We start from the raw sequence: 15,760 nt of genomic DNA, 5'->3' as shown, positions 1-15,760 counted from the left end.
GCACAAATGCATGTGTGTACAATAGCATTCTTATGGATGTCGTAGGACAGCTTGTGGAAGTCAGTTCTCTGAGTTCTGGGGTTTGAACTCGGTGGTTCATAACTGCTGAACCATCTTACCAACCTCCATGCAATTTTTTTTTTTAAACCAAAGTTATATTATCTTAGGGAAGCCATCGTTTGGTTATTTATTTGTTTAGTGGTGCTGGGGATTAAACCCAGGACCTTGCATATGCTAGCAGTATCCCTAGCACCTCTTTACTTTCTAAGATTTGAGATAGGTGTTTACCAAGTTTCTCAGGCTAACCTTCAACTTTCTCTTTTGCTGAGGCAAGAATTAGACTTTCTGTTATTTTTGTTGTTGTTTTAAAATTTAATTTACATATTCTTATTTTACATGGACTGGCAGTTTGCCTGCCTGTGCATCTGTGTGAAGGTATCAGATCCTCTGGAACTGGAGTTGCAAACAGTTGTGAGCTGCCATGTTGGTGCTGTGAATTGAACCTGGGTCCTTTGGAATTGCAGCCAGTGCTCTTAACCTCTGAGCCATCGCTCCAGCCCCAGATTTTGTGTGTGTGTGTGTGTGTGTGTGTGTGTATGTGTATGTGTTTGTGTGTTTGATTGATACAGTCTCACTGAAGCCCTGGCTGTCCTGAAACTCATGAAGATCTACCTACCTCTGCTTTCCAAGTGCTGGGATTCACAAGTACCTGTGCCACCACACTGGACCTAAAATTTTTGATATGTCTGCTTCAGTCTCAGTGTTAATAAGCTGATGCTACCAGATCCAACTATTACATATGATTTTAAATATAGCGAGTATCTGTTTTGTATTTCTTCAGGGTTATTGAGTCCTTTCTCCATATAAGTCCTTGACTAGATGAGTCAGAACTTGCATTGGATAATAGAAATCAGATTAAAAATTTCTTAGCCCTAGCTACAACACTATAATCCAATGAGTTGGGAGAATGAGGCCAGCCTCAGTTTCATAGCAGGGCCAGCCTGAGCTACATGAGAACCTGTCTCAAACAAAACCCATGTAAATGAGTTTAAATTATTTTTTAAAGATTTATTTTATGTATATGTATGTCTGTATGCTATATGTGTGGTTCTGTTGGAATCCCTTGAATTGGAAGGCAGTTGTAAGAAGTCCAATATGGGTGTTAGGATCTAATTCGAGTCCTCTGTTAACAGTAGTCCATGTTCTTAACCACTAAGCCATCTCTCCTTACAAACCAGTTTATTTTTTAAAGTTATTTTATGTGCATGAGTGTTTTGCTTGTATGTATCTCTGTGCAGTGCCCAGAGGCCATATGAGGCCATTTGAGGCCATTTGGGTCTCAGCTGTGAGCCACCATGTGGATTCTGGGAATTAGGTCCTCTGGAAGTCACTGAACCATCTTTCCAGCTCACAAACCATTTTTTTGTTTGTTTGGGTTTTTTTTTTTTTTTTTTTTTTTTTTGAGACAGGTCTTACTATGTAGTTCTAGCTGTCCTGGTACTCACTATGTAAACTGGCCTCAAACTCACAGAGATCCATCTGCCTCTGCCTCCCTACTGCTGGCAAAGGCTTGGACCAACTAGTCCTAGTGGCAAACCAGTTTTTGAAAGTGAATTTTAGAGTGATACCTCTCCCCTTTTAATAGGTTAAAAGAAAAAAATTCCTAAAGAAAGACTTTTTTAGATTTTTAAGTTACCTATCATAAGAGTAAGCATATGCTATATTTGGATAATATTCGACATCTTTTTTGGTTTTTCAAGACAAGGTTTCTCTGTGGCTTTGGAGGCTGTCCTGGAACTAGCTCTTGTAGACCAGGCTGGTCTTGAACTCACAGAGATCCTCTGCCTCTGCCTCCCAAATGCTGGGATTAAAGGCGTGCGCCACCAATGCCTGGCTCAACATCTTTTAAAATTATAAAAATGTTGAGTGTGTCACAGACAGACAGACAGACAGACAGACAGACAGACAGACAGACACACACACACACACACACACACACACACACACACACACACACCCTCTTTAATCCCAGGCAGACAGATTTCTGAGTTCAAAGTCAGCCTGGTCTGTATACTATATGTCGAGTTTCAGGCCAGCCAGGGCTCCATAGTGAAACCCTGTGAGGTGCAATGGTGGGGCAAATTACTACAAAGTTATGGGGCTTAAGGTGTAGCTCATGGTAGGGTAGAACTCTTGCCTAATACACATATATCTCTGGGTTCAATCTCCATTAAAGGGGAAAAAAGGTTAAAATTATTATAACCCAAACAGTCTCATGAAGAACAACTCAACAGTCTAGATAGAAAAGATAGCCAGGTGGTTGTTGCACAAACCCTTAATCCCAGCACTAGGGAGGCAGAGGCAGGCGGATCTCTGTGAGTTGAGGCCAGCCTGGTCTACAAGAGTGAGTTTAGAATAGCCTCCAAGCTACAGAGAAACCCTGTCTCGAAAACCAAAAAACATAGAAAATAAAAGTTCTTCCCACCTCAACTAGCCCTGTAGCCAATAATTTTTTTCTTTTAATAAATTGGTAGTTTTTAAAGCATGTGCCATATTTACAATTATGTAAAAACTTTGTAGGGATTTTTTTTCTCTCTGAAAATTACTTTTAGATTCAAAAGCATAGGCAGGATATGTAGGTCAGTAGTTAAGTCAAAAGCACAGACCATACAGAGTTTGTTTTACCTCCACTGGCAATTTCCTTTATAGTTATTTGTTATATAATACAGAGTAGAGTTTTTCAGTAGCATACTGACATTTTGGGCAAGATTAATTCTCCCATTCATTAGCAGCATCTGTATTTATCCATTAGATGCCAGTAGAAACCATGTAATTGAGATAGACCCAAGTTCTTCAGACATTCACATGATGCCTCCTGGAAGGTACTGAATAGTTTAATGTGAAACTAGTCAGAAATATTTTAAACTTTCTAAAGTAAGTTTATCAGTGAAAAAAACTTTTATTTTTGGTATTTTCAAAAAGTTTACCTAGTTTTCATGAAAGTAAATATACAAAAAGTGTCATAAGGACTTTTAGTGTGTTCAAGGCAGAAAGGGTTTTATTATATAAATACCAGTGATGAAATAGGAAATACAGCTTTGTATTCTAGTGTGTAAATTTTGGAGTCATTGGAACTCTTTTTTTTTAATTAATTTTATTTTATGTACATTGGCATATGGGTTTTAGATCCCCTGGAACTAGAGTTACAGACAGTTGTTGTGAGCTGCCATGTAGGTGCTGGGAATTGAACCTGGGTCCTCTGAAAGAGCAGTCAGTGCTCTAAACCGCTGAGCCACCTCCCCAGCCTGTCATTGGAACTCTTAAATGAAGAAGAGGCTATGTGCTATTACTGCAACTGTTATATACTTCAAGAGTATCAGTATTGCACAATATCATTCTATAAAGAAGTAAGAGCATATAAATTAATGTATTCATTGTAATTATATGAGTTATGAATTTAGAGCAATGTAGACCTTATTGTGAAATGCATGAGAATTTTGTTTTTGTTGATTTCTTTCTTTCTTTCTTTCTTTTTTTTTTTTTTTTTTTTTTTTTTTTTTTTTTTGGTTTTTCGAGACAGGGTTTCTCTGTGGCTTTGGAGGCTGTCCCGGAACTTGCTCTGTAGACCAGGCTGGTCTCAAACTCACAGAGATCCGCCTGCCTCTGTCTCCCAAGTGCTGGGATTAAAGGCGTGTGCCACCAATGCCCAGCTTTTGCTGATTTTTTAAAAAAGCATCTTTAAACAAATAACATGTAGTTCATAAATATAATAAAGGACAAGTAATGAACTCCCTTTTTCATTTTTTAATGGTCCTTTTAAAATTGTGTGTGTGTGAGAGCAGAGGGAAGAAGGGAGGGAGGGGGGTGAGGAAGGAAGTGCATGGTCCACTGCCTGAATGTGGAGGTCAGAGAACCACGTTTGGAGATTGGTTCTCTCTTTCCACCTGGAGATCTGAATCCAATGCAGGTTGTTAGGTTTGTGTGGCAGTACCTTTACCTGAATAGCCATCTTTGTTGTCCCTGCCTCCCCCTTTCTTGAAAAACAGTGTCACATACATAGCCCAGGTTGGCCTAGAACTCAGGATCGTTGTACCTTCAAGCCCTAAATGCTAGGATTACAGATGCCTATCCCATTTCTCTTTTCCCCCCAGTTCTTTTCTATTTTTCTCTTGTGTGTTTTGAGGTAGGGTCTTATATAGTCCAAGCTGACCTCAAACCTGCTATGTAGTTTAGGGTGACCTTGAACTCTTGCTACTCCCATAATCACCCAGTTCTCTAGTCTTGGAGGAAGCACAGGTTCTTGCTTTGTAGTCCATGCTGGCTTTGAGCATTTAAAAAACAAAACAAAACAAAAAAAAACAACCAGGTTCTCTATTTAGCCCTAGCTGTCCTGAAATTCCATATGCAAACCATGCTGGCCTCAAACTCAGAGATCCACCTGCCTCCCAAGTGCTGGGATTAAAGTCACCACACCCAGCCTGGTTTTGAACTCTTATCCTCCTTCAGCCTTGGGAATGGAATTATAGGGATGTGCCACCATGCCCAGCTTTTGATGGTTGTGAATAATGCTGCTGTGAACATAGGTGGATAAATTTAGATACTGTCAGTTCCATTCTTTGGATATATGACCAGAAGTGAAATTATGTTTTTAAAGATTTATTTATTTATGTATTTTATGTATGTGAGTGCTCTATCTGGATGTACCCCTGCATGCTGGAAGATACAGTATAGATGTATAATGTAACTGTGTGATTTGGGACCCTATTACTGATCTTTTGGCATTGTTTAATCTTCTTCTTTGGCTTTTTCAAGTCTTATTTTTAACTTTAATTATGTGTCTGTATGGAGCTTTGTGTGGAGTATGCATTTGAGTGCTTGTATCAGTGGAGGCCAGAGGCTTCAAATTCTGCTTGAGCTGGAGCTAGAGGTGGTTCTGAGGTGAGTGCTAGGAATAGAACTCTGATCCTCTGCAACAGTAGTATGTGCTTTTAACCACTAAGTCATCTCTCTAGTCTTTCTGTTTATTCATTTTTTACAGAAGAAACTGTTTCATGAACTCATCTTTCATAATAAAATTCCATACTTCCAGGCTGGGAAGTATGTAGCTCAGTTGATAGAGAGCTTTTGTAGTATAATAGGAAAATCTGGGTTTTATCTCAGCACATCATAAAACCAAGCTTGGTGGTACAAGACTATAAGTCCAGTACTTGGGAGGTAGAGACAGGAGGATCAGAAGTTGAAGGCTGTCCTCGGTGCATACTGAGTTAGGAGTTAGATGACAGCAGGGGCTACAATGAACCCTATCTCAAAAGAAAGAAAATAAAAATGAAAGAATTCTAAAGGTCCCTGCCGTGTCTTATAATACAGGGAAGCTAAGGCAAGAGGATCATGGAGTGCCCAGGCTATACATTAAGGAATCCAAGGATAAGGGTGGCTCAGTTGATAAAGTTGATAAAGGGCTTGCCAGGCAGGCATGGTGATCTGAGTTAGATCCCCAATATCCATGTAAAAAGTAGAAAGCCACAAGTGTGTGTTTGTAATTCCACCCTGGGGAGACCAAGATAGGTAAATCCCCTGGAGCTTGCTGGCTGCTAGCTAGCCAGCTTAGCCTAGACTAGCCTAACTTAATTGGCTCAGTGAGAGACCTTTTCCCAAAAAACAAGGTGTATGATGCCTGAGCAGGAAGGGCATCTGAGATTGTTTCCTGGCCTCCATCTCTTTACCCCTTTCCTAAGCAGTTGAGGTTATAGCTCATTTGGTAGAATGCTAACCTGGTGTGATGGATCCCTGAGTTTGAGCTCCACATAAAGTAGACTTGGTGATGTACACCTATAATCTCAGCATTTGAGGGTACAGGCAGAATAATCAGAAATTCAAGGTTGTTCTTAGCTACTTAGTGAGTTACATATACAACACCCTGTCTCAAGCTAAAACAAAATAAGAATTGGTGATTGTATCTTAATGGTAGAGTACTTTCATATCCTATGCTGGGCCAAGGATCTGTCTTCTTTGAAAAAAACAGAAAAAGTCTTACAAAAGTTTTAGTCCTTGGTTACTTATTTAAGAATTCTGGTAAAATACTTGCTGTCAAATTTGATGATTTGAGTTCAATCTTTAGAAACTATATAGTAGGAGAGAACTGATTCCCACAAGTTGTCTTCTGACTTGCACGTGCATACTATGGGACACAGAAAACACACGCATACACACTCTAGCAAAAAAAATTTTTTTTTAACTAAAATGAATTTTGGTTGGTTGAACATCCATGCTGGGGATTGTGAATCCTAGGGTCTTGTACATTCCAGGACAGTGCTCTGTGAATGAGCTATATTCCTAGTTTTTTTTTTTTTTTTTTTTTCTCCAGACAGGGTTTTTCTATGTAGCCCTGGCTGTCCTGGAACTCACTTTGTAGACCATGTTGGCCTCAAATTCACAGAGATCCACCTGTCTCTGCCTCCCAAGTGCTGGGATTAAAGGCGTGCACCACCACTGTCTGGCCTTTGTTTTTTCCTTTCTTTCTTTCTTTCTTTCTTTCTTTCTTTCTTTCTTTCTTTCTTTCTTTCTTTAAGATACCATTTCATACTGTAGTATTATCCAGGCTGTTTTATAACTCAGTGAGTGTAGCCTAGGCTGCCCTGGATTTACAGCAATTCTATTTCAGCTTCCCCAAGTGTTGAGATTATAGGCATGAGCAATGATGCCTGGCTCTCAGTTGTCTTTCTTTCTTTTTTTTTATCATTTTCTTTGTGGTGCTAAGGATTCAAGCCCTCTTTCCTTTTTATTTTTTGAGATAAAAGTCTCTGTAAATTGCTCAGGCTGGCTTTGAACTCAGTTCTAGCAGGCTTTGAATTTCTTGCCTCAATCTCCTAGGTATCTGGGATTACAGGATTATACTACTTTTTAACACTGAGATACATACATCAGCAGCCTGATATACCCACTTATTTAAGCTATTTAAATTTTTTCTGTGTAGTCCTTGGCTGGCCTGGTGCTCCTTGTGTATCTCAGGCTAGTCTTACACTCTCATACCTTAACCTTATTCGTGCTGGGATTACAGCTGTCTGCTACCATTCCCAGATTCCAACTATCTATTGCTTGTTTTCTGTATTTCAGCCTCTTCAGTTCTAAAACTGAAATGATTATTTCCTTCCTCCATCCACCCCATCCCTTCTTCCTCTGTGTGTGTGTGGGGGGGTGTGTGCTGGACATTAAATACATGGCTTTGGGCCCTAATTCAAGTCAGAGACCTCATAGCTCACACTGCTGCAACTTCTAACATCTAACTCATTCCTTTTTCTGTGTTCTCACTTCTGCTATAAATGAAACTGTCTTTCACCTGTACTATAGCTGTCTGTCTGCCTCTAATCTTGTGTCTCCAGATCTTTACCTTGCCATCAGAGTAAATTCTCTTTTACCAAAACTATTCATTTCAGCTGCCTTGGTGGCTTACACTTGTAGTCGTGGAACTGTGGAGGTTGAGGTAATAGGATTGCTGCTAGACTGTGCTGTTGAATAGTTCTAAAAAAGAAGAAAAAAAAAGATTTTTCATAGCATACAAGATTATTTAGGATTTTGCTTTTATTATTTTTCTAGACTATTCCTCACTGACCTCCATTTGCTTTTTATATTTGAGCCCTACCAAATTGCTGTAGTTCTGAACATCAGGCTATTGTATGTCCTGGAATATATGCTTTTACTTCCAGAATCACAGTAGTGCCTATGGTATGTTGAGGACTCATTGTCCACTGTACTAAAATGCTTCCTTATATATTCTAAAAATAAACCTTGTAGGTACCATATAAGGAAAATTATATGGTTCTTAATTTGCATATGAGGAAATAGACAATATATAACGTACACAGTTACATTCAGTTAATGATAGTGCTAGGATTTTTCTTTCTTTTTTTGTTAATTTTTTGAGGCAGGATTTCTATACCACAGTCCAGGCTAGCCTTGAACTTGACATCTCCTTTCTTAGCTTCTGACTAGGATATAGATGTGAACTCCCACATCCAGCAAGAGTCAGGATTTGACCTGATTCAGATCTTTGAGTTTTAAAATCTGGTTGTATGCTTCTCTTTTGTGGTGGTGGTGGTGGTGGTGGGGGTTTGAGACAGGGTCTGTCTACATAGCCATCTGTCCTAGAACTCACTATGTAACCAGGCTGGTCTTGAACTCCAGATTTGCTGCTCCTGTCTCTGGAGTGCTGGGATTAAAGACATGTGTCACCATGTCCAGCTATGTACTTAATTTTAGCCAGTAGGCTGAGGAGTGATAAGCTTATGTTTATTTACTGCCTATTTTATTTTACTTTATTTTTTTGAGATGGGTTCTTGCTTGGTTGCCCAGGCAACTTGCAGACTCTTTGATCATTCATTCTACATCAGCATCCCAAGTAGCTACAGGTATGCACCATGCTATAACCAATTTTTCTGAGACTAGATTGTGCTGCATAGCTGGCTAACTTCAGCCCTCATGATCTTCCTATCTCAATCTCTTGAGTGAATGAGATTTTTTTTTTAAGTTTATATGGCTGTGTGTGTAGGTCACAGAAGACAAAGTGTGGAAGTTGGTTTTTTTCTCCTGCTGCATGAGTTTTAGGGTTTGAACTTGGGTTGCCAGGTTTGTATGGTAAGCATCTTTACTGTGTCATCTTGATCTCCCCACTCTTTTTTTGGTTTGTTTTTGAGACAGGGTAATACAGGTTTGGTCTCAAATTTATTGTGTAGCCAAGGCTATCCTTGAACTCCTGCTTTTACCTTCCAGGTGCTGAGATAACAGGTATGCCACCACACCTTGCTTGTAAAGACTACCAAAAATGAAATTTGTGGTTGCTAATATTCAACTGTCTACTCAATACAATTTTTTTTACTTGTATTTGAGCTCTTAGGTGATGTCACTTGTCTTTGCATGGTGTGACCACATGGCTAAGTGTAGTATGTATATAACCAAAATAATGCGTATGTTTTAGTTTGGGTTTTTTTTGTTGTTGTTTGTTTGTTTTGGAGGGAGGTTTTACTGGGCCCTCAGCATGCCAAGTAAGTGTTCTTATGTTGAGCTATATTTCCATCCTAGAATGTTTTTTGTTTGTTTGTTTGTTTGTTTTGTTTTGGTTTTCAAGACAGGGGTTCTCTGTTTAACAGCCCTAGCTGTCCTGGAACTCACTCTGTAGACCAGGATGGCCTTGAACTCACAGAGATCCACCTGCCTCAGCTTTCCAAGTGCTGGGATTAAAGGCATGTGCCACCACCTGCCCCCCCCCAAAATCCTGTTTTTAGGAATATATGCTAGGAGTAAGATAAGATATAAGAACTAGATACTGGTTATTGAAAGATTTTTTTAAATCATTTTACTATTATTAGTCTTAAACCATATTAGTATAACTGAAAGTTTCAATTTTTATACCTTTATGAGATGGGAAACAGACAGTAGATAGAAAAAAATAAAATAGACCTAAATATTAATATTAATTGTGGGCTAAAAGATGGCTCAGTAGCTAAGGCTGTGTTAGACTGCTCTTGCAGAGGACCTTAGCTAGATGCCCAGCCATCCATGTCAGGTAGCTCAAAACCACCACTGATTAGTTCTGAGGATCTGATGGCTTCTTTGTCTTTGTTTTCTGAGCGTACCTGTGCTCATGTTAACATACAGAACCACATGCACGTACAAATCATTAAAAATAAATCTTAATAAATTCTAAGAAAACTGTGCGCCTTAATTTTTTGTTTGTTTTCTGTTTTTGTTAATTTGAGACAGGGTTTCTTTGTGTTGCTTTGGATGCTGTCCTGGAACTCGATCTGTAGACCAGGCTGGCCTCAAACTCACAGAGATCCACCTGCCTCTTCCTCCAAAGTGCTAGGATTAAAGGTGTGGGCTGTCACCACCCAGCTGTGCACCTTAATTTTTAAAAAATTGAATTAGAATTAACTTGATTTAAAAATGGAGGGTCCCGGGGGCTGGAGAGATGGCTCAGAGGTTAAGAGCACTGACTGCTCTTCCATAGGTCCTGAGTTCAATTCCCAGCAACAACATGGTGGCTCACAACCATCCGTTATGAAATCTGGTGCCCTCTTCTGATGTGCAGATATACATGGAAGCAGAATGTTGTATACATAATAAATAAATAAAATCTTTTAAAAAAAATGGAGGGTTCCAAGTATATTTTTAAAATTTTTGTTCATACTGTTTATTAATTTCAGCAAAATACACATCAAATGCCTGCTAAGTATGATGTATCCTTAGGCATGCACCACTACATCCAGCACTGGGTTAAATCTGACTCATTTTTTTAGAGTCAGAAAAAGTTATTTAGAAAAGAGGACAATTGTCTTATAATGTCCTAGTAATGCTATTATCTATTTTTCAGTATTGGAGATTAAGCCTAGAGTTGTACACATTAGGCAAGTGTGCTTATATAAGATACATACCCAGTCCCCCTTACATTTATTTGTTTATCTATATTTGTATATGTGTGTGCACATATGGGTATCAGTATAGAGATCTGAGGACAAGTTGCAGAATTCAGTTCTCTGCTACAATGTGGGTTCCCATGATCAAACTAAGATCCCAGGTTTGGCAGCAAGTACTTTTTTTTTTACTCTCAGCCATCCACTGTCCCCCACCCCCCACCCCAGTCCTTTTTCTGTTTACTTAGGACAAGGGTCTTACCAAGTTGCCTAGGTAAAACCTTGTACTTTGATCTTCTTGCCTCAGCTTCTTGAGCAGCTAGGATTGCAGGTCTTTACTAGGAGGCCTAGCTGTATGTGTTTGTGTGATTGTTATTTTGCTATCCAGTTCTGTGTACAGATTCCTAAAAGGTTATGTGCATATGCTTCATGAAAAACACATGTGTATATAGATTTTTATGCTCTGTGCTAGGAACATAAAAATATAGTGCTCTCCAAGAAACTTAGTGTGTCTGGGTTATACCTGTCATCATGCTTGATGATTAACAGAGAATGCTCCCTCAAAGTTCTGTCCTCATAACTCTTATTTATATAATTACCTGGTTATATTTAAATTTCAAATAATACTGACTTAGATTATAGTTAATATAGTCATATTGGCATCAGCTTCATCACTATTCCATTTTTTATTCATAAACAGGTTGAATCATTTATTTTGGACCAAGAAGATTTGGATAACCCAGTCCTTAAAACGTCAGAGATATTCTTATCAAGTACAGCAGAAGGAGCTGATTTACGCACAGTGGATCCAGAGACCCAAGCAAGACTGGAAGCATTGCTAGAAGCAGCAGGTACTCTATTGCTTTTCTCTTTAAAAGTAGATCTTACCAGGAGTGGTGGCACACCCCTTTAATCCTAGCACTTGGGAGGCAGAGGCAGGAGGATCTCTGTAGGACCATGGGCTACATGGAGAGACCCTGTCTTACAATGACAACAAAAAGTGTAGGTCTTTCTTGTAGGTCATATAAGATAATCTAAGGAATATTTGACATATCAAATTTACAATCTCTTGATGTTAATTTTTTCATTTCCGAAAAAAAGTTCACACTGTATTTTAAAAATTCTTGGTTAAATGCAGTGAATAATTTTTTGACTCTTTTTTAAGTTAGTAAAGATATTTAGTTATCAAGTGCATCAGGTACATGAAAAACAGAAGTTAAGTGCAGTTTATAAAATTTTTACTGTATTTGAACTGATTCAGGGAATTCTAATATATTTTACTTATTTTAATTAATGATTGCCTTAATTATAAATAGCTTTTTTATTTTTAAGTGAGCACAGACTAAAATATACCAGGCTACGCCAAACTACTGGTTTTGAAGTGCCAGCAAAGAAAATCTGTGATGGGCCTAATGTGGTGGCTCATACCTATAATACTAGCCCTCTGTAGGGCATCTTTTTTTTTTTTTTCCCTGGACAGCCTGGGCTACATAGTGATTTCCAAGCTAGCTGGAGCTACAGTATGAAACTTTGTCTCAAAAAAAAAAAAAATTTCAGGAGCTGGAGACATGTCTCACATACATGTCTTAGCAGTTAAGAGCACCAGCTGTTCTAGAGGACCTGAGTTCAATTCCCAGCACCCACATGGTTCTCTCAAAATACATAAAACTAAAATACCCATGCACACAAAAAATTGATCCAAATATATGATAAACATGTTTTCTCACTGGGTTTTGTGGTACACATGTGTAAGGGAAGCTGGGCACATGGATCATAGTTACTAATTATAGACTTAAAAAAGAAACAAAGCATACGTAATATGTTTTTCTCCTACATGTATCTGTGTGAGGGTTTCAGAAGCCCTGGAACTGGAATTGTAGACAAACATGAGCTGCTATGTGGGTGCTTGAGCGTGGGTCCTCTGGAAGAGCAGCCACTGAGCTTAACTGCTGAGCCATCTTTCCAGCCCCTATTTATTATTTTATGATGTACAGTTGCTCATTATTTACTGTACAAAGTTTCCATTGCACTGCAATTAAAGCCTTTTATCTTCCCTAAAATACAGAAATCTAGAGCAGGGTGTGGTAGCACAAGCATATAATCCTGGGACACCTGGGACACTGAAGCTAGAGAATTCCTCAAATTCAAGACCATTTTAGCCTCCAAAACAAGAGCTTTTCTCACAAAAACAAAACAAAAGAAGGAAGTCTAGCCACCTGTTGTGGAACATGCTTAAATTCTGTCACTTGGGAGGCTGAACTAGAAAGATTACTACAAATCTGTGGCCACCCTGGCCTGTAAAGTGAAATTCTTATTTTTTTCACTGATTTGGTGGCTCATCCCTGTGCTTCTAGCCCTGGGAGACTAAGGTAAAAGGATCAGGCATTGAAGGCTAGCCTTGGCTACATATTGAGCCTATCTCAAAACAGTTTTTTTGGAGAAATTAATATATAAATTTAAATTTACTGTTCATTTAAAATTACTTATTTAATTTTTATTATGTATGTTTGCTTTTCTTTTTTATTTGTGCATATGTATGTATGTACCTGTGCCACATCATGAGTTTAGAGGTCAAAGGATAACTTTCAGGAGTTAGTTTTCTCCTATTACCTTGTAGGTCACTGAAGTTAAACTCAGGTCATCAGGCTTGACAGCAGGTCAAATATATTCTATTTTTAAAATAATTCGTAAGAGGCATGGTGTCACATGCCTTTAATCCCACCCAGCACTCAGGAGGCAGTGACAGGTAATCTCTGAGTTTGAGGCCAGCATACCTGGTCTACATATTGAGTTCCAGGGCAGCCAGGACCCCCACCCCCATCCCCCCCACCTCCCCATTCACCCCGCCCCCACGAAAAGAAAAACCCAAATAAAGAAATAACCAGGACTACAAAGAGAGACTTTGTCTCTAATAAATTTAAGTAAATAAAATAATAAAAAATAGTTAGCTACACATTAAATGCCATATGTTTACTTTATCTTAGCTGTTAGCTGGGCTTGTGTTACACACCTATAATCCCAGCAGTTGTGAGTTGGAGGCAGATGGATCAGGAGATCAGAGCCAGCTTTGGCTGTGTATTACATTTGAGGCCAACTGAGACAATATAAAAAGCAGGGGAATAAAGAGTGTTAACATGCTGAAAATTCAAAACAAAAAGTTTTAAAGCATGTAAATTAGCTCAGCTTCCTAGTACTACTAACCAGGTGTGTGGTAAGCATGAATGATCTCAGTACTCAGGAACTCAAGGCAAGATGATCAGAAGTTCAAGACCATCTTAGGCTATATAGCAAGTCCGTATCTTTAAATATATATATGGTGTTGGATAGCTGTCTCCATGGATAAGAGTTCTTGCTGTGCCAAATATGAGGGCATTAATTTGGATCCCAAACCACATAAAAAGTCAGGTGTGGCTGGCTTGTAACTCCAGTGCTATGGGGGAAGCAGAGAGTAGATTCCCTGGGGCTTGCCGGCTGTCAGCCTAGCTACTAGTTCAGTGAGAGACTGTGTTTAGAAGGACTTAGGTATAGAGTACTACAGCAAGACATGTGATATCCTCTTCTGGCCTACACAAAAGCATGTGCACCTATACACACATGTGCATACACTACATACACATATTCTCATACACACACATACATATACAAAAAAATAGTAATAACAGTAATGAAACCAAAACCTCAAACTATACTGTTAGAGAGTCAGAAAGATTGTTAATAGCCTTTTAACATTTCCTAACAAAGGAAAGAAAAGTTAAATGTCATCTATTAATGACTAGAAAAAAAGATATAAAGGAAATTATGGAACCTATTTATAAATTACATAAAGTCATTGGGTATTGCATATTTGGTTTTTCATTTATGGTATCTGTCAGACTCAATTTAAAATGTTACCCCAGAAGATGTTAAGTGGATATTTGACCAAAAGGGGGGAAAACGTTGAATTGTTTATTATGATAAATTACAGGGTCCCTCCTTCATTGCTACTGAAAGTAGAATGGGCAAGTAGTAGAGATTTTATTGCTATGACAGTTCTTCAAATGAAATTATTACTCAGGATCATATTAAGTCAAATTCAGAATTAGGTATAGGAAAAGCTAATATGTATATTGTAAAGATGGAAATATTAAAACATGGGTGATTATGCTATGGCTTTGATGTTAGTGGTAGAACTGAAATCTTCAACCTTATTTATTTGCTGTCAGGTTCATTTATGGGGTATATGTTGTTTCTTTGGCATGTGTAATGGTGCTTAAAATATAATTTCAACACTTTTTTTGCTTTTTCTTTCCCTGCACTGCCTGCTAAGGAATTGGCAAGTTGTCAACTGCCGATGGTAAAGCTTTTGCAGATCCTGAAGTACTCCGGAGACTGACATCTTCAGTTAGCTGTGCCCTGGATGAAGCTGCTGCTGCACTGACACGAATGAGAGCAGAGAACACACATAGTACAGGACAAGTGGACACGTATGTATTCAATACTTTGCTAGTTTTCTTGAAAAACATGAGCCAAGTGGGTATTTGGAAGGATGTTACAGTTTAAGTTGATATGAATATGTACATACTATATAGATATAAAAATGATATTTTTATTCATTTTTTCTGAGACAGTCTCTCTACATAGCCCTGGCTTCCCTAGAACTCAGTGTAGACCAGGCTAGCCTCAAATTCAGAGATGTGCCTGCCTCTTTTAAGTGCTGGGGTTAAAGGCATGTATCACTATGCCTGGCTTCTTCTTCTTTTTTTTTTTTTTTTTTGGTTTTTCGAGACAGGGTTTCTCTGTATTGCTTTGGAGCCTGCCATACTCGATCTGTAGACCAGGTTGGCTTCAAACTCACAGAGATCCTCCTGCCTCTGCCTCTGGAGTGCTGGGATTAAAAGCATGTGCCACCAATGCCTGGCTTTTATTTATTTATTTATTTATTTATTTATTTATTTATTTATTTATTTATTTTTGCCCTTAGGTATTTTTATTTTTATGTGTATGAGTGTTTGCATGTATGTATGCTCACTCCAAGTATGCTCTCCCTCCCTCACAAATCTACTGCATGGACCAGAAAATGTTTTGTTTTTTTTGACACTATGTTGCCCTGGCTAGTCTGGAGTGCTTTACATATCCTAGAATATGCTAAGTAGACCAGGCTAAACTCAACTCACAGAGATCTACCTACCTCTGCCTCCTGAGTTCTGGGATTAAAGATGTCTTACCCTGCTAGTTACTGGTTTTGTTTTTGAGACAGGATCTCACTCTGTAGCCCAGGCAGCCCTTAAATTCTCAGCAGTCCTGCCTTATCTTCCTTGAATGCTGATGTCGGAAGTGTGAGCCACCATCCCTAGCTTTGCATTCACTATTAAATA

The 15,760-nt window shown here is 38.7% G+C and overlaps 1 protein-coding gene across 13 annotated transcripts in view; it reads left to right on the top strand.

Moving 5' to 3' along the window:
• LOC100756474 (ankyrin repeat and KH domain-containing protein 1) overlaps positions 1 to 15,760 on the top strand; it is a 115,046-nt gene that overhangs the window by 3,703 nt on the left and 95,583 nt on the right. For all 13 annotated transcript variants that reach the window (XR_003482295.2, XM_027400792.2, XM_027400786.2 and 10 more), the window contains exons 2-3: positions 11,107 to 11,257; positions 14,713 to 14,869. Coding sequence is in view for 12 of the 13 variants with exons in the window: in XM_027400792.2 (XP_027256593.1) it covers positions 11,107 to 11,257; positions 14,713 to 14,869 (308 nt within the window). In the remaining variant the exon portion in view is untranslated. The remainder of the gene's footprint in view (positions 1 to 11,106; positions 11,258 to 14,712; positions 14,870 to 15,760) is intronic.

The sequence above is a fragment of the Cricetulus griseus genome, chromosome 2, assembly GCF_003668045.3.
Source record: "Cricetulus griseus strain 17A/GY chromosome 2, alternate assembly CriGri-PICRH-1.0, whole genome shotgun sequence".
NCBI classification, from domain to species: domain Eukaryota; kingdom Metazoa; phylum Chordata; class Mammalia; order Rodentia; family Cricetidae; genus Cricetulus; species Cricetulus griseus.
This window is presented reverse-complemented; position numbering and strand designations above follow the sequence as displayed.